Source organism: Neodiprion pinetum, chromosome 2, assembly GCF_021155775.2.
Source record: "Neodiprion pinetum isolate iyNeoPine1 chromosome 2, iyNeoPine1.2, whole genome shotgun sequence".
NCBI classification, from domain to species: Eukaryota; Metazoa; Arthropoda; class Insecta; order Hymenoptera; family Diprionidae; genus Neodiprion; species Neodiprion pinetum.
The window spans coordinates 9,426,076-9,442,858 of record NC_060233.1 but is presented as its reverse complement, the minus strand read 5'-3'; the positions used below and the strand labels follow the sequence as shown (position 1 = coordinate 9,442,858).

Sequence of the window (16,783 nt, the reverse complement as noted above, 5' to 3'; positions counted from 1 at the left end):
TCTTGTGCGTCGAAGTTGCCGATGGAGGTGGCAACTCTGCCGATTGTGGTAGTGGTGGTATGTCTAAGGTCGGCGATCCCGTTTGAGGAGCAGGCCCTTGTTTTTTTTCTTGAAAGCGAAAAATCTCACTCGGTCCTCTTGCATTTTTGAAAGAAAAATTCGAACGCGCTCGTTCGCCTCGGCATTTCAATTTTCGATAACGGAATTTTTGTCCCACGAAAAATCGAATGAATTATGAGTCGTTATTTTTTTTTTTTTGTACTGGGGACAAAGAAAAACGATGCCTGTAATCGTCTGTTTGAAATTTGTTGTTACGATCGATATACAGATATATTTATCAAGCCAATATAATACAATACGGAAAAGTAACTTGGTGTATAATCGTGGGAGAAATATTTATAACGGTAATCTTTTAACTGGTGATTAAGTTTGTCAGAAATAAATCTGTCCGATGGTTAAAAAATTTTTACTAATTACTTTGTCTACTTCTAGTCACGGTTGTTTTTTATCAGATTTAAAAATATCGCTCTTTTGGCCACAAATACAATGTTTTCTTTTAAGAATATTGGCGATTTCTGGCGAAACAGATATAATAAAACTATGCATTACGAACGAAATACCGACACCGGTAGCCAATGCGTCGATTGCATTAGCAGTTTTAAAATTTCAGACTGAGAATAAACATTTCCGAATATCTGACAACTCCGTGTTATACGTGACAAACGTGACACAATTGCTAAATACCGTTGATAAACTGAATCGATAATAGAATAGAAACTACGAACGATATTCGCAGGCTTCGTTTATTTTCGTTTCCGTAAGGTCCGTAATAATATTTCAAACGAATACCAAGGATTGCCTCATATTCCGATTTGTTTATGGTACGTTAACACACTTTTCACAACTCGACATTGCTCGATATGTGATCGACGAGAAGGTACACATAACATGAAAGTGATAATCGGAAATAACAAAAAAAAAACCTATTCTCACCATCGTTATCTTTATTAGCGCCAATCAACTAGCAGCTCATCCCATATTATAGGTATGTATACATATTGAAGTATATCTATAGTTAGGTACAAGACATTTATCGCTCTGCAGGCATTCAAAAACACGACGATGTTTCAAAAGATACGTTACTTACTACGTGGTGATCATATAAATATTACAATATCTATTACACATATATTCATACATATAACATGAGTGAGGGATATTCAAGTATGCATGTATTAATGGTAATAATAATATGATGATAAAGCTTGGTTGCTTAATGGTGCAATAGTTTTTCTTTTTCATAAAATATGACATACGAAGGGAAGTGTCGTTAATAATAGAGAGAGAGAGAGAGAGAGAGAGAGAGAGAATAGTGGGCGACAAAGCTGCATCATACTTATCTTCCGTTTTCGTAATAAATAATAGACATTGAGCTATTATGCCGTGTGCAAGTATTGTAATAATTAGGTAGAATTACGCACGAAATGTTACAGTACGTGATGCTTATTTACAGAATTGGAATCTTTACTCGACATTGGTCCGTGACCAGCCTCGGGTTTGTTTATGCTTTATTATACTTTAATTATATTTTACTCTTTCTTTCTTTCGAATTTATTAAATTAAACTACACGAAATCAGCAGTGTATCGCGCTTCGTTAGCCGGTTTTTACTTGTTTTACCGTCCTCGATTTATTTCCATCGGATACTATTAATGAACAATTTGCCACTGTGGTACGATTCCGGGTCTGAATTTATATACTATTTAAATACTTTGTATTAGGTATATTCTTTGCATTTGAATATTGCGCTGGTATTTATAAGGTTTTGAGAGCGGTAGCAATGAAATGAAAATAATGTAACGATACATTTGATTAAATTCATTATAGCTGTGTCTCTAAATCGCTACCTGCTGCTCGAATTGGCGCTGCTCGATTATTGAGCAGGTAAATTTATCACGCAATCGGCATTTGATTGATAATAATCGATGACCCCTGAACTGTTCTTTAATCAACAACTTTGGCTCAAATGCTTCTATTTGATAATAGATTCTCCATCTCGCTACGCGAAATTGACGATAATGAGAACCAGGGAAGAAAAAAATTGAGGCCACTATTTAGGATGAAATGTATACATCACAAGACACCCAAGAACTTCGCGGACATCGTTTTTCAGCATATTCCATAAAGCATAAAGCCAGATGTAACGTATGCTGTGCGACCATATTGATCATATTATTTTAGTGTTATCGATTCCCCCGTATGTCGGTTGGATACCGTTAAACTGTACATAATTTATAAACCTAATATTTATTAGTTGCTAATATAATTTATTATAAATTAATTAAATATGTAGTTTACATTCTAGCACAGTTATAATTAAATTTAATTAAGCATGATTTACAAATATATGGATAACAAAAGGCTTCTGATAATTAAATAAGCGCACTTTGCAGGAAAAAAAAAAAAAACAAATATTTATATCATGTACAGAGAGAAGAAATTAAATTTTCACCGTAATGAGAATTGTAAGAATTCGCATATTATACAATCAATTCTGTAAAACTTGATCGGACAAGAATTAACATCGTTCTCAAATCCACACAAAATGGTATATACATATTATTTGTATGTATCCACTTACTGCTATGTATCAAATAATTGTTGCTTTCATGTTTCGAGACTTTGACAAGGTGCTGGGCGAATGAGCATAGAAATTATGCCAGTGTTTAGTTTTTGGTGTAAATAATATCGAAGTATAATAAGACTTTGCATGGAAATAAAAACAAAAAATATCTCATGCAGCTTCTGCGGGATTAAAAAAATAAATTAGCTAGCTACAAATATCACAAAAAAATTGCTACAAATCGATTAATATCTAATTTGTAAATTGTTTCACTTTCATTGCGTGTAATGAAATTACTCATTAATACTCTAAATAATGCCTTTCAAAGTCATAAAATAGATACCTATTAATTATGAAATCTGTTAAGATCTAAAATATTGAGTCGAGCTTAATTAGTTCGATGTTTCATTGGTTATTTTTAAATAACAATGTTTTGAGTAAAATGATCAGTGATTAGTTATATAACGATAAATTAGGAATAAAATTAAGATTACGTCTGTGTACAGCATGAAAATCCCGTCATATTTTTGCAAAGAACAAGATGAAAATAATAAAACAGTAACACACACATTTTCCCCCAACAAGTTTGGCTTATTACAATAGAACTTTTATTCTTAAATTTTACTCAAGTACTTGTCCTTTCTGTCGAATTAATTAAATGGTGTTAATTTCATTTCGCGTCGAGTCATCTGTGAAAATTCTTATTCATCACACCTAGACCGAGTAAAAATTTAGTAGGGTAATTATTACATATCGCAAAGATTCATCGATACGTCAAATCAAGCGAATTGGAAGCAGTATTAACGTACAGTACGTTTTTTCCCTCAAACTTGTTAACAATTTCGAAAGACTTTGAATTTGAAAGCGTCGTTAAAAATTTTCCATCTTCTATACAAACGTTTTTCTATTCTCTACGTATGTTTTGCTAGATATGCTCTACGTATAACGAGCCAAGAGTCTATGCATATTCGGTAAATGAGCAGTGTATCGAATTTTATGCAAAATACGCTGCTACTGTTACTCAATTAGATCACAGATGGTACTAACGGTACGACTGCTACCACATATTTCTGTTACAAACTACGTAAACCGTTACGCAAGAAGAGACCACTGCCCAAAGTAATTCAATTTTCGAAAAGAGGAACGCCACTAACGGATTCTTGTGTGAAAGATTTGCATAATTCAATATGTTTGACAGATGCTATAGTCGAATAGTATGACAAATTAACACGCTGATTGATAATCCAGGAACTAAAATGAAAAGCTTTTTCAATCGCTTCCTTCGTTATTCTATGCAGTTATTGGTACTGGCAAAGGGCATTGAACTTGCCAAACGATCAAATGACTTTGTTCTCCATGTTCTTCAGAGTTAGCGGCAAGATTCGACCTCTCGATTCCATCGTCCGTATCATCACCGTCACCTGTAGAAAATGACATTTTTGTTGTGCATACGTTTGTTTGAAATATTGAAATACGGTACTTTATACATCACAACTAATGTGTATTAGCAGAAGAAAGGTGCAGATGAAGTCAGCTTTGTACAACACAATATACATATACCGGCTGCGGAAGCTCCCAGAGAGTGAAGGATATGTATATGGAAATATTTTGCAAAGTTTCAAATCGTGCATTTTCCATTAATGAAATAGTTTTATCCAGTGGTTGCTGCAATCAATGAAATTAATTTTGTTCCAAATATTTTATACATCATCAACTCTTGAAACTGTGAAAGCTCCTTGCCAATTAACGCTAATAGTGGCTTCAAGCCAGCAACGAGTATTTTTTAAGTTACCGATTAACAATATACAAGATCAATTACAACCTTTCGTATAGCGATACGAGAGCTTTGATTACGACATAGCGTTTAAAATATGACAGCAGCTCGATGTTAATCCACGAACTAAAGACCAGTTTTTCAGACTCTCACTAACAAATCATAAATAAATTCAATGTTCACGTGTTCGTACCGTAAATATCAACAAATAATCTTCTGCCGATTCAAAAAAAAAAAAACACAATGTGTGTATATGAATTTAGGGTATCCTAAAAGAAATGATATTTTATACAATTCCCATGATGAGCACAGTAATCAAATGACATTGTACGTATGTATGTGTTGTGCATTTTTGGGTGCTGTACATATTTCACGTGTTCCTTAATTTAAACACCAGGACAGGCGGTGAGAATTTATATTGCAGTCTGTATTTTAATATTAACCCGGTTTCGACCAATTTACGTTAATCATTCGAACCGACAATAGTTGAACCGACAAAACCGCTTCCACATTATCAAATTACCAATCGTCAAGTTGTAGAAAATTTTTTAAGCCGTTATAATCTCTTTACAGTTTTTAAAAACAAAAGATTTGCTGTATCGAAATTCCTAATCGTTAGTTTACTGAAAGTTAGTGTGAAACAACAAAAGTTAATCGAGATACGGATAGTTGTTGATTAGTAATAAGAACCAAATTAAATCGACCGTTTCCTATTACTCTCTGGGGGCATACCTGACCAGCTGCCACACAATGAGGTGGGTCGCAACGTCACTTTCGTCCTCAGCCTCTTCAACTGAAATTACGAATCACCCCGAAAAACTCAAAACGCAACCGTGATTTTCATCAGTTTCAATTTTAAAGATCACAATAACTCATTCAAGTGTACTATAAAGATTGTAATAAAGGTAGACCGTCATAGTCATCATCAAAACGTGATAAAAAAAAAAAAAAACTTACCAACTCGGAAATCAATGTACCCCTCACCACCGGATAATACAAGCATTGCGGGCTGTGATCCATCGCTCACGATACTTTGGCCGCCTTGTCCTGAAAAAACATGTAGTATTATTATTGTAGTAATGAAACGGAACGGGTAGTTTTCAATTCGTGTAAAATATACGAGACTCTTACCAGGTACGGCAACAAACATCTTTACAGCATCTCGGTGTCCGTGAAAACTGAGCTGAGCATGCGCCATGCTACAGTAAGGTACAAAACTTCCAGGCGTTACTCCCTTGTCGGATGCGAAGACCCTGACACCCACACCAGGCGCGTCTGTTTTCATACCAGCCTGCGCTCGTGAGACTGCCATAGAACCACCAGCACCTTGAATTGATCGGAAAATATACTGAAGAGACTAATTCATGAGTCGTGTAATTACTGGTATTTTAAACCCAACTTTTCTCACTTTCGGACAAAGGTACGGATATGATTACTCCATTTCCAGTCCCAATCCACAATCTGTTAGACGATATAAGCAGAGCAGTTATTCTCACAAATGAGAATCCCAACTTTCCTGTGCCCAGCATCTTGCTGACGTAAGGCTCTATGTCGACGTCCTGGAGGTGTTGATAGGTATGCGCGTGGTACAGCCTTAATGTTGAATCCAATCTGATGCTGACCCAGACTCCCTCCCCCAACCAAGCGAGTTGCCGGACCTGCGACTCTCGACGAGGGTGGGCATCGACGGTGCACTGCAGTTGCAAGAATACCAGAAGATATTTGGAATTTATAAATCGAATGTCTTCACTTTTCCCTGGTGTATAAGTTCAGCTTACCTCCAGAGTTAAGGCGATAGGATCAACGACGTGAATTTTGTTTCTATATCCGCACCAAACAGTTTTTCCTGTAACAGCGGTCATACACCTTATGGAATGTTGAGGACTACCAAGTGTTATTATGTGGTGCTGCGAGAGGTCCCACTGGCCGTCGGAACCTCTTCGGAATATTGCCACTGTTCCATCGGCTAAGGCGACCAAAACTCTTCCTTGAACATGGCTGAAACGATAAGGTCGGACCCTTGTTATATTGGTAACATTTTACACAAAGACTATGAATGCGGAATGGCGACTGATGCTTACACAATGGCCAAAGCTGCATCTTTCAATCTAACCGAATGCAGACAGATAGTCCATTTGGCTACAGCTGAATGTACAAATACAGCACCATTTTGAGCACCCAACCACATGGTTGGTTGAACGGAGGACATTTTTTCCGTCACCAAATCCGTATCGTTAGTTTGCATCGACGGCTCAGGTGTACTCTTTACAAATTGCACTTTCCCTAAATTTGCCGTCTCGCTATCGATGCTTTCTAAACTTTGTGGTTCAGTGTTACTATTAGGATCCGCGTCAACTTTGTCAGAGTCTTCAGGCGCATTGTGATCATCTAAATTTTGATTGTCGACATCTGTTTTGACCTTCTCTTCTACCTTGGAGTTGCTATTCTCTCTGGCTTCGCTCAGCTCTAAGGAAACTGGTTCGCTATTGCTGTTTTGATCGCCAGCGCCATTCGTTTGGATGGAGTTGTCATTCGATCCCAATACATAATCGCTCTCCTTAGCACCTGGAACACTTGCGATGCATAACAAATGACTTTGGCAAACGTTGAAGGCTTCCAATATGTCTGCTGGATTATTCGCATCGATGACCGTCACTTTAGACATCTTTTGTGTTGACGTGCAAATCCAAACTAGGGAACTTAGCTGCTGCTCTAATCGCTCGGCTTCTAATCGCTGCTGCTCGCTCTCCTGAAGCTCCTTATCCAAGTGCTCAACAGCGTCCTCGGCAGTCTTCACGTTATTCTCTTGAGCCTCGGCTGCGTAAAATACACTACCGCCTACCATGCTACCACCATCCCTTGTCTTTCCACCGCTCAAGTTGACACCAGCTCCGCACCATATCTGTTGTACAGAGAAATATGTGTTGTATTTTTAGAACATTGTGCGATTCAAGGAACTTTTGATATTTCAAATAAGTCTTAAGAAGAGTAACTCACCTTCATTCCAGGCTCGGTCTCTTGTAACGGTCTACAATATACAGGAACAGGTACAGGCTGTCTAGCAGGTGCGCTCGGTTTCCCAGGTAAGCTCCAGCCATAAGCTTGTAAACGGCCGTCTTCTTTCCTTACATGAGCTCGTACTTGACGGTATTGTTCCCTCCGTTCGTTAGCTCGTCGAGCTACTAACTTTTCCGAGGACCTGTAAACAGATTATCAATGTCTGAGCAATCTGCATACAGTAATATTTACATATTAAACTGGTTTAAATTACAATCTTGACATTTGTCATGATTCTGCTATAAAAGCACAATTTTTCACTAAAAATTCAGAAATATTTCCACAAATAATTTAGTCATCACCAAATGTTTTTCGCTCGATTAGAAACAGTTTTACACGCATCTTGGGGACCCGATTACCAAAAGCAGGTTCGTTAACGCAATGCGGGAACCGAACAACGAATAGTAGCAATCAAAGTATATTCTCTGAGTATAGAAAACAAATTACATCCTAATGACAATGTACTTTTTTTTTATCAATATGGTGAGATTATTTTATACGTATTTTTTATTTAAAAGTTTGTTGAAATCAGTACTCAATGACATGCATTCGTAACAGACTCGTAATTGATTACAAGTTTCGTTTACACAACGTGAGATCTGTGAATACATCTCTGCAACAGTATTCATATCAGGGATGGGAAGGGTGAGAACGGACATTGGGTACATTGAATACTGATTCAGTGTCGATTTAAATTATGGAAAAATATTCTCCCAAAGTATTAGTCAAGGCAACCACGTGAAGGCTGAAAATCATGTCCAGTTATTGATTCAATATTGAGAGAGGAATATTAATTATACATAGGTCATGTAAGCTACAGCACAAGCACAAGGCCAAATAAATTTACTTGAAATTCGACTTACAAGAGGTCTGATAGTCAAAGTAATGAGCATTTTCTAAGAACGCTGATAATCACTTGAAAGGATAGTAAAGGTAACCCGAGTAGAATAAATAATTAAAGTTTAATTATTATATTGAAATAAAAACCATATGTAACGTAATTAAAATTAGTTTTATTCACTAATCAATAAACTATATAAGTATATATATATGAATATACACGTTTATACGTGTGATAAATATAATCCAGAAAATGTACAAACTTTTATATACAACACAAAACTGGTAAAATATTTTACGTACGAATTAAAATGAGTTGAATTATTTGAATGAGTATTATACATATAGAATGTGATGATGCATTCAGAACACTATTTTCATTTACATTCTTAAATAACATGAAAAAGTATGATGACTGAATGGCAATGCTTGATTTTTCGCGAATAAAATATATTATTTAACAAATTTTTCATGTTGTACTGGTGAAATACTTGAATGGTACATTATTTCTTTGCTACAAATCATCGAACAGACCTCATGCTGACCCAATCGCCACTGACAAAAATACCCAACAGAACCAGCGCCATAAAGATAAAGCACATGGTATAAGCTATTACAGAACCTCGTACCACGAATATATAATAACGTATACAGTGACAGAGAGTCAGAAAATTTCATTTAATTGAAAAATTTAAGATACATTGAATAAATGTATGCCAAATACTGAAAATATGCAGCCACGAAAGATAAAGAAACTGTTAAAAACGCAGATTATACGAAAGGAACTCACATCTTTTGAATCAGTCATGATTTTAATCGCGAGTTGCGACAAAAGCTATGGATCCCAACTAACCAAAGATGGCTCTAATCTGTAAAGATTTTTAATACCCATTACTTCAAAAAATATCGATTCATACATCAGCTTCTGCGAAATCATGATAAATCATTCTTACGTTAATGAATTTTCCAGGAAATTAACTTCCTATCGGAAAATAACGTGTTCACTTTCGGTTTGAGTTGGTCCTCTATGTAAACCAAAAACCATTTTATATTTTGACAATTTCAATCGCAATTCTTTCGAATATAGATGTGAATATATGATAAATAATTACGGTATCGTTTTCTACGAGTAGACGAATTCAAATAAATATTACTGTAAAAGTAAAGCGATGTACATTACAAACATTTGAAAGATGATGTAAAATTATAAGATAAATTATTGAAAATAAATATAGAACTGACGTTTGCTGAACAAAAATTAAACGAGATTTTCTTAATTAAAGATAATCGTGATACGATAGAGGAAAATTGTGAGCAGTAAAGAAGAGCACTAAAGACATCCAACTCAATTTCTGTTAGAAGTCTGTGAAAATTGAGACATCAACCAAAGATGCAAAGGATCTTATGCACACATCGTCTACGTGTCGATGTTTGAATTTGCTGTACTTGCACAACAACATTTTCACATATTCATATGCGTTGCTGTTGATGTCAAGTTCAGGTTTATGATATAAATAGCATCTTAGCTAGATTTAGCTAAACTAAGCGAGGGTGCTAAAGACTTTAACCAGGGAATGAGCATAATAAATTGTAGAAAAAAAAAAGAGTTGTTGAGAAATTACAATGAGAAAAGATAAGAGATTCTACCAAAAGATAATTGTTACCAGAACAATTGAATAACGTAAAGTGTGTGTACGTGATCAACGATTACAACGAAAACTAACTGAACCGTGAGTAAAATGAGTCAAGCTTCAATCCATAAATATGGATACAACTATAAGTTAGAACTGGTTTGTTTTCTCACATGTTGTCTCCTTGGTCAAGAAAGTCATGACGATTCTTCATTGTTCGTCTGCGCATCGCGTCTAGAGCCGGAGCTGGAGTAATTTGATTAGTCGGTGCACTGTAACGCATGTGTGGTAGGGTATGCTGTCCCCGTGCTAATCCCCCTCGATCTGCCGGGCTTGTGAAGAGATTACTAAAACTGGATAAACAAAGGGGGAGTCAGATACCAGTATCAATGCAGAATAATTGAGGAAAAATTTTGTGGTTCATTGTTTAATACTCACAACCGCCACACTGACTGTTTTCCACTGGAGATACTCGCGGGGTCAGTTCTGGATGCTCTGATCATTTCTGTCCACCTGACAGCCTCTTGAAGTTCCATGAACCTCTCTTTGTACTGATTTCTCTCCATTAAAACTCTCGCCATCTCTACCCTTGTGAAGCGCTTTCTTTGGGCCAGCGGAACATCCTCTTCGTCATCACTCTTTGTCGTTTTTGCAGCCGCTTCTGCTTCTTCTCTAGTTTTCTTCAGCTCTTCTTCCAGCATTGATACCTTTTGACGAAGACGTTCTCTGGCTTGTTGTAAAGCCCTGACTTCCTCTCTCAGTATTTCTTGCTCACTAGAATAACGTAAAGGGTCACATATTAGCTAATCGAATTTTACTTTGACTAAGAAAATGTTTGTAATATATTTACCTAGTTAACTCGTCTACTTTGACTATCAGGTCATCTTTGACGATGTTCAGTGCATTTCTGGAAAGATAAATTTGTATTATTATTGTAGATGTTAAAAGCGAATGTAAAATCATGATGAATGAGACTGAGCGAATTGCTTACTTGGTTGCTAGGAGTTCGTTATTTTCCATAATAAGATTTTCCACCTCTTTCCCCATGCCTAAAAAAAATTCATCAATTAATATATAATGATTGAGTGGTGTGCAGTATTCTCTCAACTGTTATCCTCATGGATAAAGCAGTAGCAAAGGAAATTTGTGTGGTGCTGAAAGAACCAGATGAGCAAAATATAGGTACAGAGCAAATGAGAATATTAAGGCAGTAAGTAGAAACTTTATGCTCTCGTATTTTCGGTTAAACAAATCCAAACTAAATTTAGAAATGATTATTTTTGTTAACATCATATGAGTGTAAGGTACTTAAATTTCTTGTGTTTGCAATTTTTGCGTCGTTCAATGCAACCGGAGAAATTTGTTTAAATGTTACTTGAGAAAGCTGTTAAGATATTTTGAATTCAATTTGGTGCCTAAAGAATCATGCTTTGACCAAATGTTTATAAGAATACTGTAGAAACAATGAAAGGAAAGGTTTACAAACGTCCAATAATCAGATTAGATAGAAAATAGTCAGTTATTCAGAGACGCTTACCGAAAAAGTTGTCATTGACTGCATATGGATGGGTTATTCGTCGCATGCATCGTTCAATGAAGATTTGACGCGAACAGATGGACAGCAAAGGAACAGACAATGCAAATATACATACATGTTAGTAGTCAATTTTTTTTCCTTACGTATGAAATTTCAATTTTCCAAATACCGAAATATCGTCAAGTTTTATACTGGCATTCTGCCAACTTGGGATTCTTATAAAATAGCTTTCAATTGTGAGGTGTATTACCTTTTTTTTTTTTCTTTTGAAAATACTATAATCGAATCGATCCCTAATTTGCAACATTTTGTATTAAAATATCGCAAACCGGACGCTTCTCATTTCAACATAAATGAAACATAGTTCGCATTGCATGCAGAAGTTATTCTTGCCTTGTAAACTGAATTCGAACAAAGCAAAGATATTTCAGGGAGCAAGCAAGTGGCATGTGTAAGATTAAACTATATAATTATCGAATAAATCGTTATGCACCTTCTTTTTTTGATTTCGGAATTCAGTTAAAAGGAAAAACAGTTGCTCTCAACAAGTCTAAGTATGTACCATATTGTTCTGAATATAAGCCGAAGTTTTTTGTCCTTGACATCACCTACCAAAATCATCCTCGTCTTACACGCGGACCCGTTTTATGCGCGAGTAACTGACAGAAAAATACCCTGAAATATTGTCAGAATTCGGGGTCGTCTTACATGCGGGGTCGGTTTATATCCGGAACAACGTGGTATATATTATCATTTCAATGCTTTGAAAAACAAATGACGGTACAACAGCTGTGTAAATACAACAAGATGCAACCACTACATCCAATTTAACAGTTGGATTTAGATCCACGAGTTCGGTTGAGAAGGTAATGATCAATTATATCATTACATAGTTGCTACAATTCTTCGAATGCGGACAATAGACAGTACGAAAATAAACGAAAAAATATATCATGTGGAGAAATATTGCTACAAACGTACCCGACGAAGCGTATTCTCCTGGATGTACCCAGCTCCCTGCAACAAGAACAAATCAAATTGAACTTGTTGAAAAAACTCTATTTATTAGATTTATTCTATTAGTTCTTGGTTTTTTTTCAATATTTAAATATTGTCAACCATCTTTAACCAGACGTTTACATATTTGTTTTACATTACCAGTGATATCTGCACCTTCGTCCATTTCACCGAGTGCATCCGCATCCTGAAAACTAAGTTCCTGATATAACGTGTTTCCACTTCGTTGTTCCTTATCTGTTCTTGTTCTACCACTTGGAGTTGTGGCAGTTTTTTCTGGACCGCTAGGTGTTGTCGGTGTTACAATTACCGGTGGCATTTCTGTTTCTGGACTTTCCTCTGCGCACATAAAAAGTTTATTCATGATTCATTCACCAATTGCTGACAACTATATGATAATTATTAATATGTTCCCAAGGTTTTAAGGCAGAGTGTTTGCATTTTTCCGTGTTACACAAACGAGGTAATGAATAATTGAAAGTATGGTAGTAAACCTTAAAGGAAATGTGTAATTGTAGAATCTGTCAATCTGATAGAGAAGCATAGTTGGAATGTTAATTTGAATGGTATACCATTAGAAAAGACATTTTATTTAATCCCTATGAATAATTCAAGAGAACAATGCATTTGAAAAAATAAAAATACTATAAAATTCTGGATCCTTTTCAATGATGGGATATTATTAAAGAAAATAACAATCACACTGATGAATCTCTGAAATTGAATGTTTTTTTTTCTGTACTGCGTCTTCAACTTACGTCTCGAAATTGCAGTAGTTTTGTTTTCTTGTAAGGGCTGATCTGTGAGCTGGCTTTTGTCCGAAGTTTCGATAGCTGCTTCGTTACTACTATCCAACATTTCTGCTCTAAGGCTAGCTCCGCTAGGTGGACTTTCTTCCTGACCGTCATCAGCATTTATACTGGCTTCCAAACTTTGAAATCCGTAGCTCAAGGGGCCAGAACTTCGAGACATATGAGCTAATCCTAGCGAAGGTAAGCGGGAAGGACCTCGAGCCCCGGTGGTATTTTCTAATCTCTCTGTACTTCCCACCAACATTTTGGTACGTTCCATGTAATCTACATGTGTTTTGAATAACTCTGTGTAACGTTCGTGCAATCGAGAATATTCACGCTTCATCTCAGATTCCTTTTCTTCAAGACGGACAACTAAAATAAGGAATGAAATACCACGATGCAAATTTTCATAATCGATTAAACAGTTTACAATATAAATTTTATATCATAACTCGTCATTCTACAAGACGGCAAGTATGATTTTGCTGTTTACAAGCTTGGTTTGCGAATGTACAAGTGAAAAAATGTTCATAGCATAATGAAAATGATCAATTGATAAAAATGACTAATGAAGTAAATGAAAATGAATGTGGACCATGATGCCTTGGGAATAATGAGTAGGTGTAATTGTAAATCTACAGGATGTCGATTGTAGGATAAATTATTGCCTCTTTCGATTTGTACTACAAGACAAAAATTCTTGACATTAGGAAATTGTTTTGAAAAACATACTCGCATGGAAAATTTTGCAAATAAACGTATATTGGAAGATTACTTTGACATTATTTTTTTTAAAAGTATGTACTATTGGATTGTACATGGTTATTGACACTTAGCAAATCTTAGAAACTAGATTTCTTTCGGAGTCCCGGAGGTAACAAGATGTTAAATAATTTGACGCAAGGTCAAATTTTTTTTACTTTGTAAATTCCATTTACAACTACCAAACAAGAAGTGTCAACGTTTTTCGACCAGTTGATTTCTTGCAAGCATCTGCTCTGTCTTTGAAAATATTTCCATCATTTAAATACACAATTAAATGTATAAAAAATATTCATCAAGTCGACAGTAAGCTTGAATTGAAACAGATTTTACCAACCCTACTGAAACATCGTACAAAATACTTCTCTGGTGTCAATTGATACTTAGGCAATTAATACTTTGGCGTATATACAAAGCATATTTTATTTCATGGAATTCATTATAATGAATTGAAAAAAAATTCTTTACTTGCAAATGAAAATCGATTTTAGTTCGTTTCCTTCCTAAATTGCATGTATTAATTCAAGAAAATGGCAATCGATACATTTTGTTATAGTATTCAAAGGAAAATACATATCTATAGTGTACTTTTACAGAAAAATAAGCTCGACATATAATTTCCACCAGAAAAATTTATAATGGCAAATAGACAGAGGAACATGCGCGTCTAAATGAAGGACTAAAAAAAAGAATCAAAGCATGCTCTATTATAAAAGTAACAAACATAAAGAGGCCCATCAAAATATGCCCAAAAACCAAGTAAAAATGAAATAAAAAAAAAAAATGGTAAACAAATATAGTAACATGTATATAAAATCAAAACAGAAAACAGTCTACTCTACTGTAGGGGGAGGTTCTGTGAGGGGATGGACTGGAGATGACTTTGGCATTTGTACCGTGGTCTTGGGAATTTTTAGTCTTCAATTCCAACATTCGAACAATTGACTCCAGGCTATCGATCTTCGATAGCAGTTCCTTCCTCTCATCCTCAGCTACGTCCTCCAATTCTAATAGTTTCTGTAAAATAAAAATCAGACCACTGATCAAATTCACTTAAAAATAGCTTAAACAAAGGATGAATAAGTATAGTGATCGTTGGTTCTTATACCTGATCCGAAGTTTTTCTGAGCTGTTTTTCTCTCTCGTACTGAGTGACGAGCTGTTCGTTGTCCTCCCGCAATAATTCCAATTCAACCTCATGTTCTTGATTTTCCGTATACGCAAGATCCAAGCATTCCAACACATTGACTAGAAGGGGCATCAGTTCTTTGACGACATCTTCGTCGTAGCGTGCAATCATGCGTTCAAATTCCTGGTAAATACTGCCAGCCAGAGACTGTACCTTCTCCGACATGACAACATGACTGTCCTCGTGCGTTCCATACACAGTTTCCTGATCCATATTTAAGCCGATTACACCGACGGGTTCTGAAATTAAATTATGACTTTGTTAATTCATCCGTCTTCTCTCGAACACAATTGTATCTATACTAATATCTTTCAAGAAATTGACGTTTAAAATCAGTAGAACGAATTAGAATTGATGAATAAAAAAAAAGAGAGAAAAATTCAAGGATATAAAGGTGATTAATTTATCATCCTCTTGGAATTAACATGTAGAGTTATTTCAACTGTTCCACCAAGAGGGAAATACACAATTTTATCATATTAAGAGATAAGAAATTGACATTGATAGAACTATCGTGTATTACTTATGGGAGTAACGTTTAATTACGTTAAATGTACAGACAGCAGCACTGTTGGCACATGTGTGAGTGCAACTGTCACGAGAGAATTGCGCCTCTTTTCTTCACCACATGAAGTTAGGATTGAAAAGAAAACCGTAGAATGAACGTGCTTTTATAAGCTAGCCGCGTATGTACCGAGTATAATACAGTTATAGCACACAGTTGTGCATTCTTGAGCTAGAAAATGTCGTGTAGTCAATTGTGTCTCATCTAGTCAACTTCAAGTGTCAGAGACCTAACCTATAGCAGAATAAGTAAGGAAAAAAAGGGGGAACATAGATTGAAGATAAATTCCTGGTGATTCATGATAATCCAGGCTGTTTATCGAGTACCCGTAAACGAACTTCTGGATGAGGTTACCAATAATCTACTAGAGAGAGCGAGAGAGAGAAAAATATCTATAATCTACGCTAAACGTGCGCCTGCTTGCCTTGTATGGGTTGTTCTGTGACGTTTCGCAACCACCAGTTTCGACCTTGGATCTAACCCGAACAACCACCGCACGATGTAACACCGATTCACCACTCAAATATGTTACCCGTCAACCGCACAGGTCATTTTTCTTTCTTAATATTATAACCGAACTCGAGGCATTTGCTCGTTTACTCCCCCCGTCAGTATCAACGATTTTCAGAGACACGGGTCATCGCCATTTTTCGCCACTTCCCCACTGCAATTTATTACGGTACGTAGTACAAAGAGCAACAAAATTATTTCATCCAGATGGCTCTGACGGGGAGAACTAAAATACGTAATCCCTCGATCGGCAACATCGCTAGTACGACCGTGGAATACCTTTTTTTACGTGCCTTGCTAGATATTTATTTATTTCAGTGATTTCAATAGCCAGACAAAATTATACGACGTATTCAGAGTGTTTTTAACTATACGGAAAAAACCCGGCTGATTGAACTCACTTTTCCGAAAATTGCAAATTGCATTCATAATTAGCAGAGATAAGGTTTAGCTTCACGTGTTAGATAAGGATGTACCGTTAACTG

The 16,783-nt window shown here is 35.9% G+C and overlaps 1 protein-coding gene and 1 long non-coding RNA gene across 7 annotated transcripts; one reads left to right on the top strand and one right to left on the bottom strand.

The window, feature by feature from the left end:
- Window positions 1-13: 13 nt before the first annotated feature.
- On the top strand, window positions 14-2,084 carry LOC124212860 (uncharacterized). Its single transcript, XR_006881761.2, has 2 exons — window positions 14-1,045; window positions 2,046-2,084. It is a non-coding gene; the product is annotated as an uncharacterized lncRNA (long non-coding RNA).
- Window positions 987-16,482, bottom strand: syd (JNK-interacting protein syd). 6 transcript variants are annotated; one of them, XM_046613401.2, is made up of 19 exons: window positions 16,213-16,482; window positions 15,143-15,462; window positions 14,877-15,051; window positions 13,237-13,644; window positions 12,620-12,817; window positions 12,443-12,478; window positions 11,462-11,479; window positions 10,916-10,973; window positions 10,775-10,831; window positions 10,363-10,698; window positions 10,098-10,277; window positions 7,394-7,595; window positions 6,478-7,298; window positions 6,175-6,394; window positions 5,805-6,090; window positions 5,528-5,722; window positions 5,354-5,443; window positions 5,129-5,189; window positions 3,905-4,043 (listed from the first exon to the last, which is right to left on the bottom strand). In XM_046613401.2, the coding sequence occupies exons 2-19, from the start codon at window positions 15,434-15,436 to the stop codon at window positions 4,040-4,042; spliced, it is 3,639 nt and encodes a 1,212-aa protein (XP_046469357.1). In that variant the 5' UTR covers window positions 15,437-15,462; window positions 16,213-16,482; the 3' UTR covers window positions 3,905-4,039. The 6 variants fall into 6 exon arrangements, with proteins under 6 accessions (XP_046469352.1, XP_046469356.1, XP_046469353.1 ...); XM_046613396.2 differs by lacking the exon at window positions 5,129-5,189 and having other exon boundaries at window positions 987-4,043; XM_046613400.2 differs by lacking the exon at window positions 5,129-5,189 and having other exon boundaries at window positions 987-4,043; window positions 14,931-15,051; window positions 16,213-16,481.
- Between the last annotated feature and the right edge of the window lie 301 nt (window positions 16,483-16,783).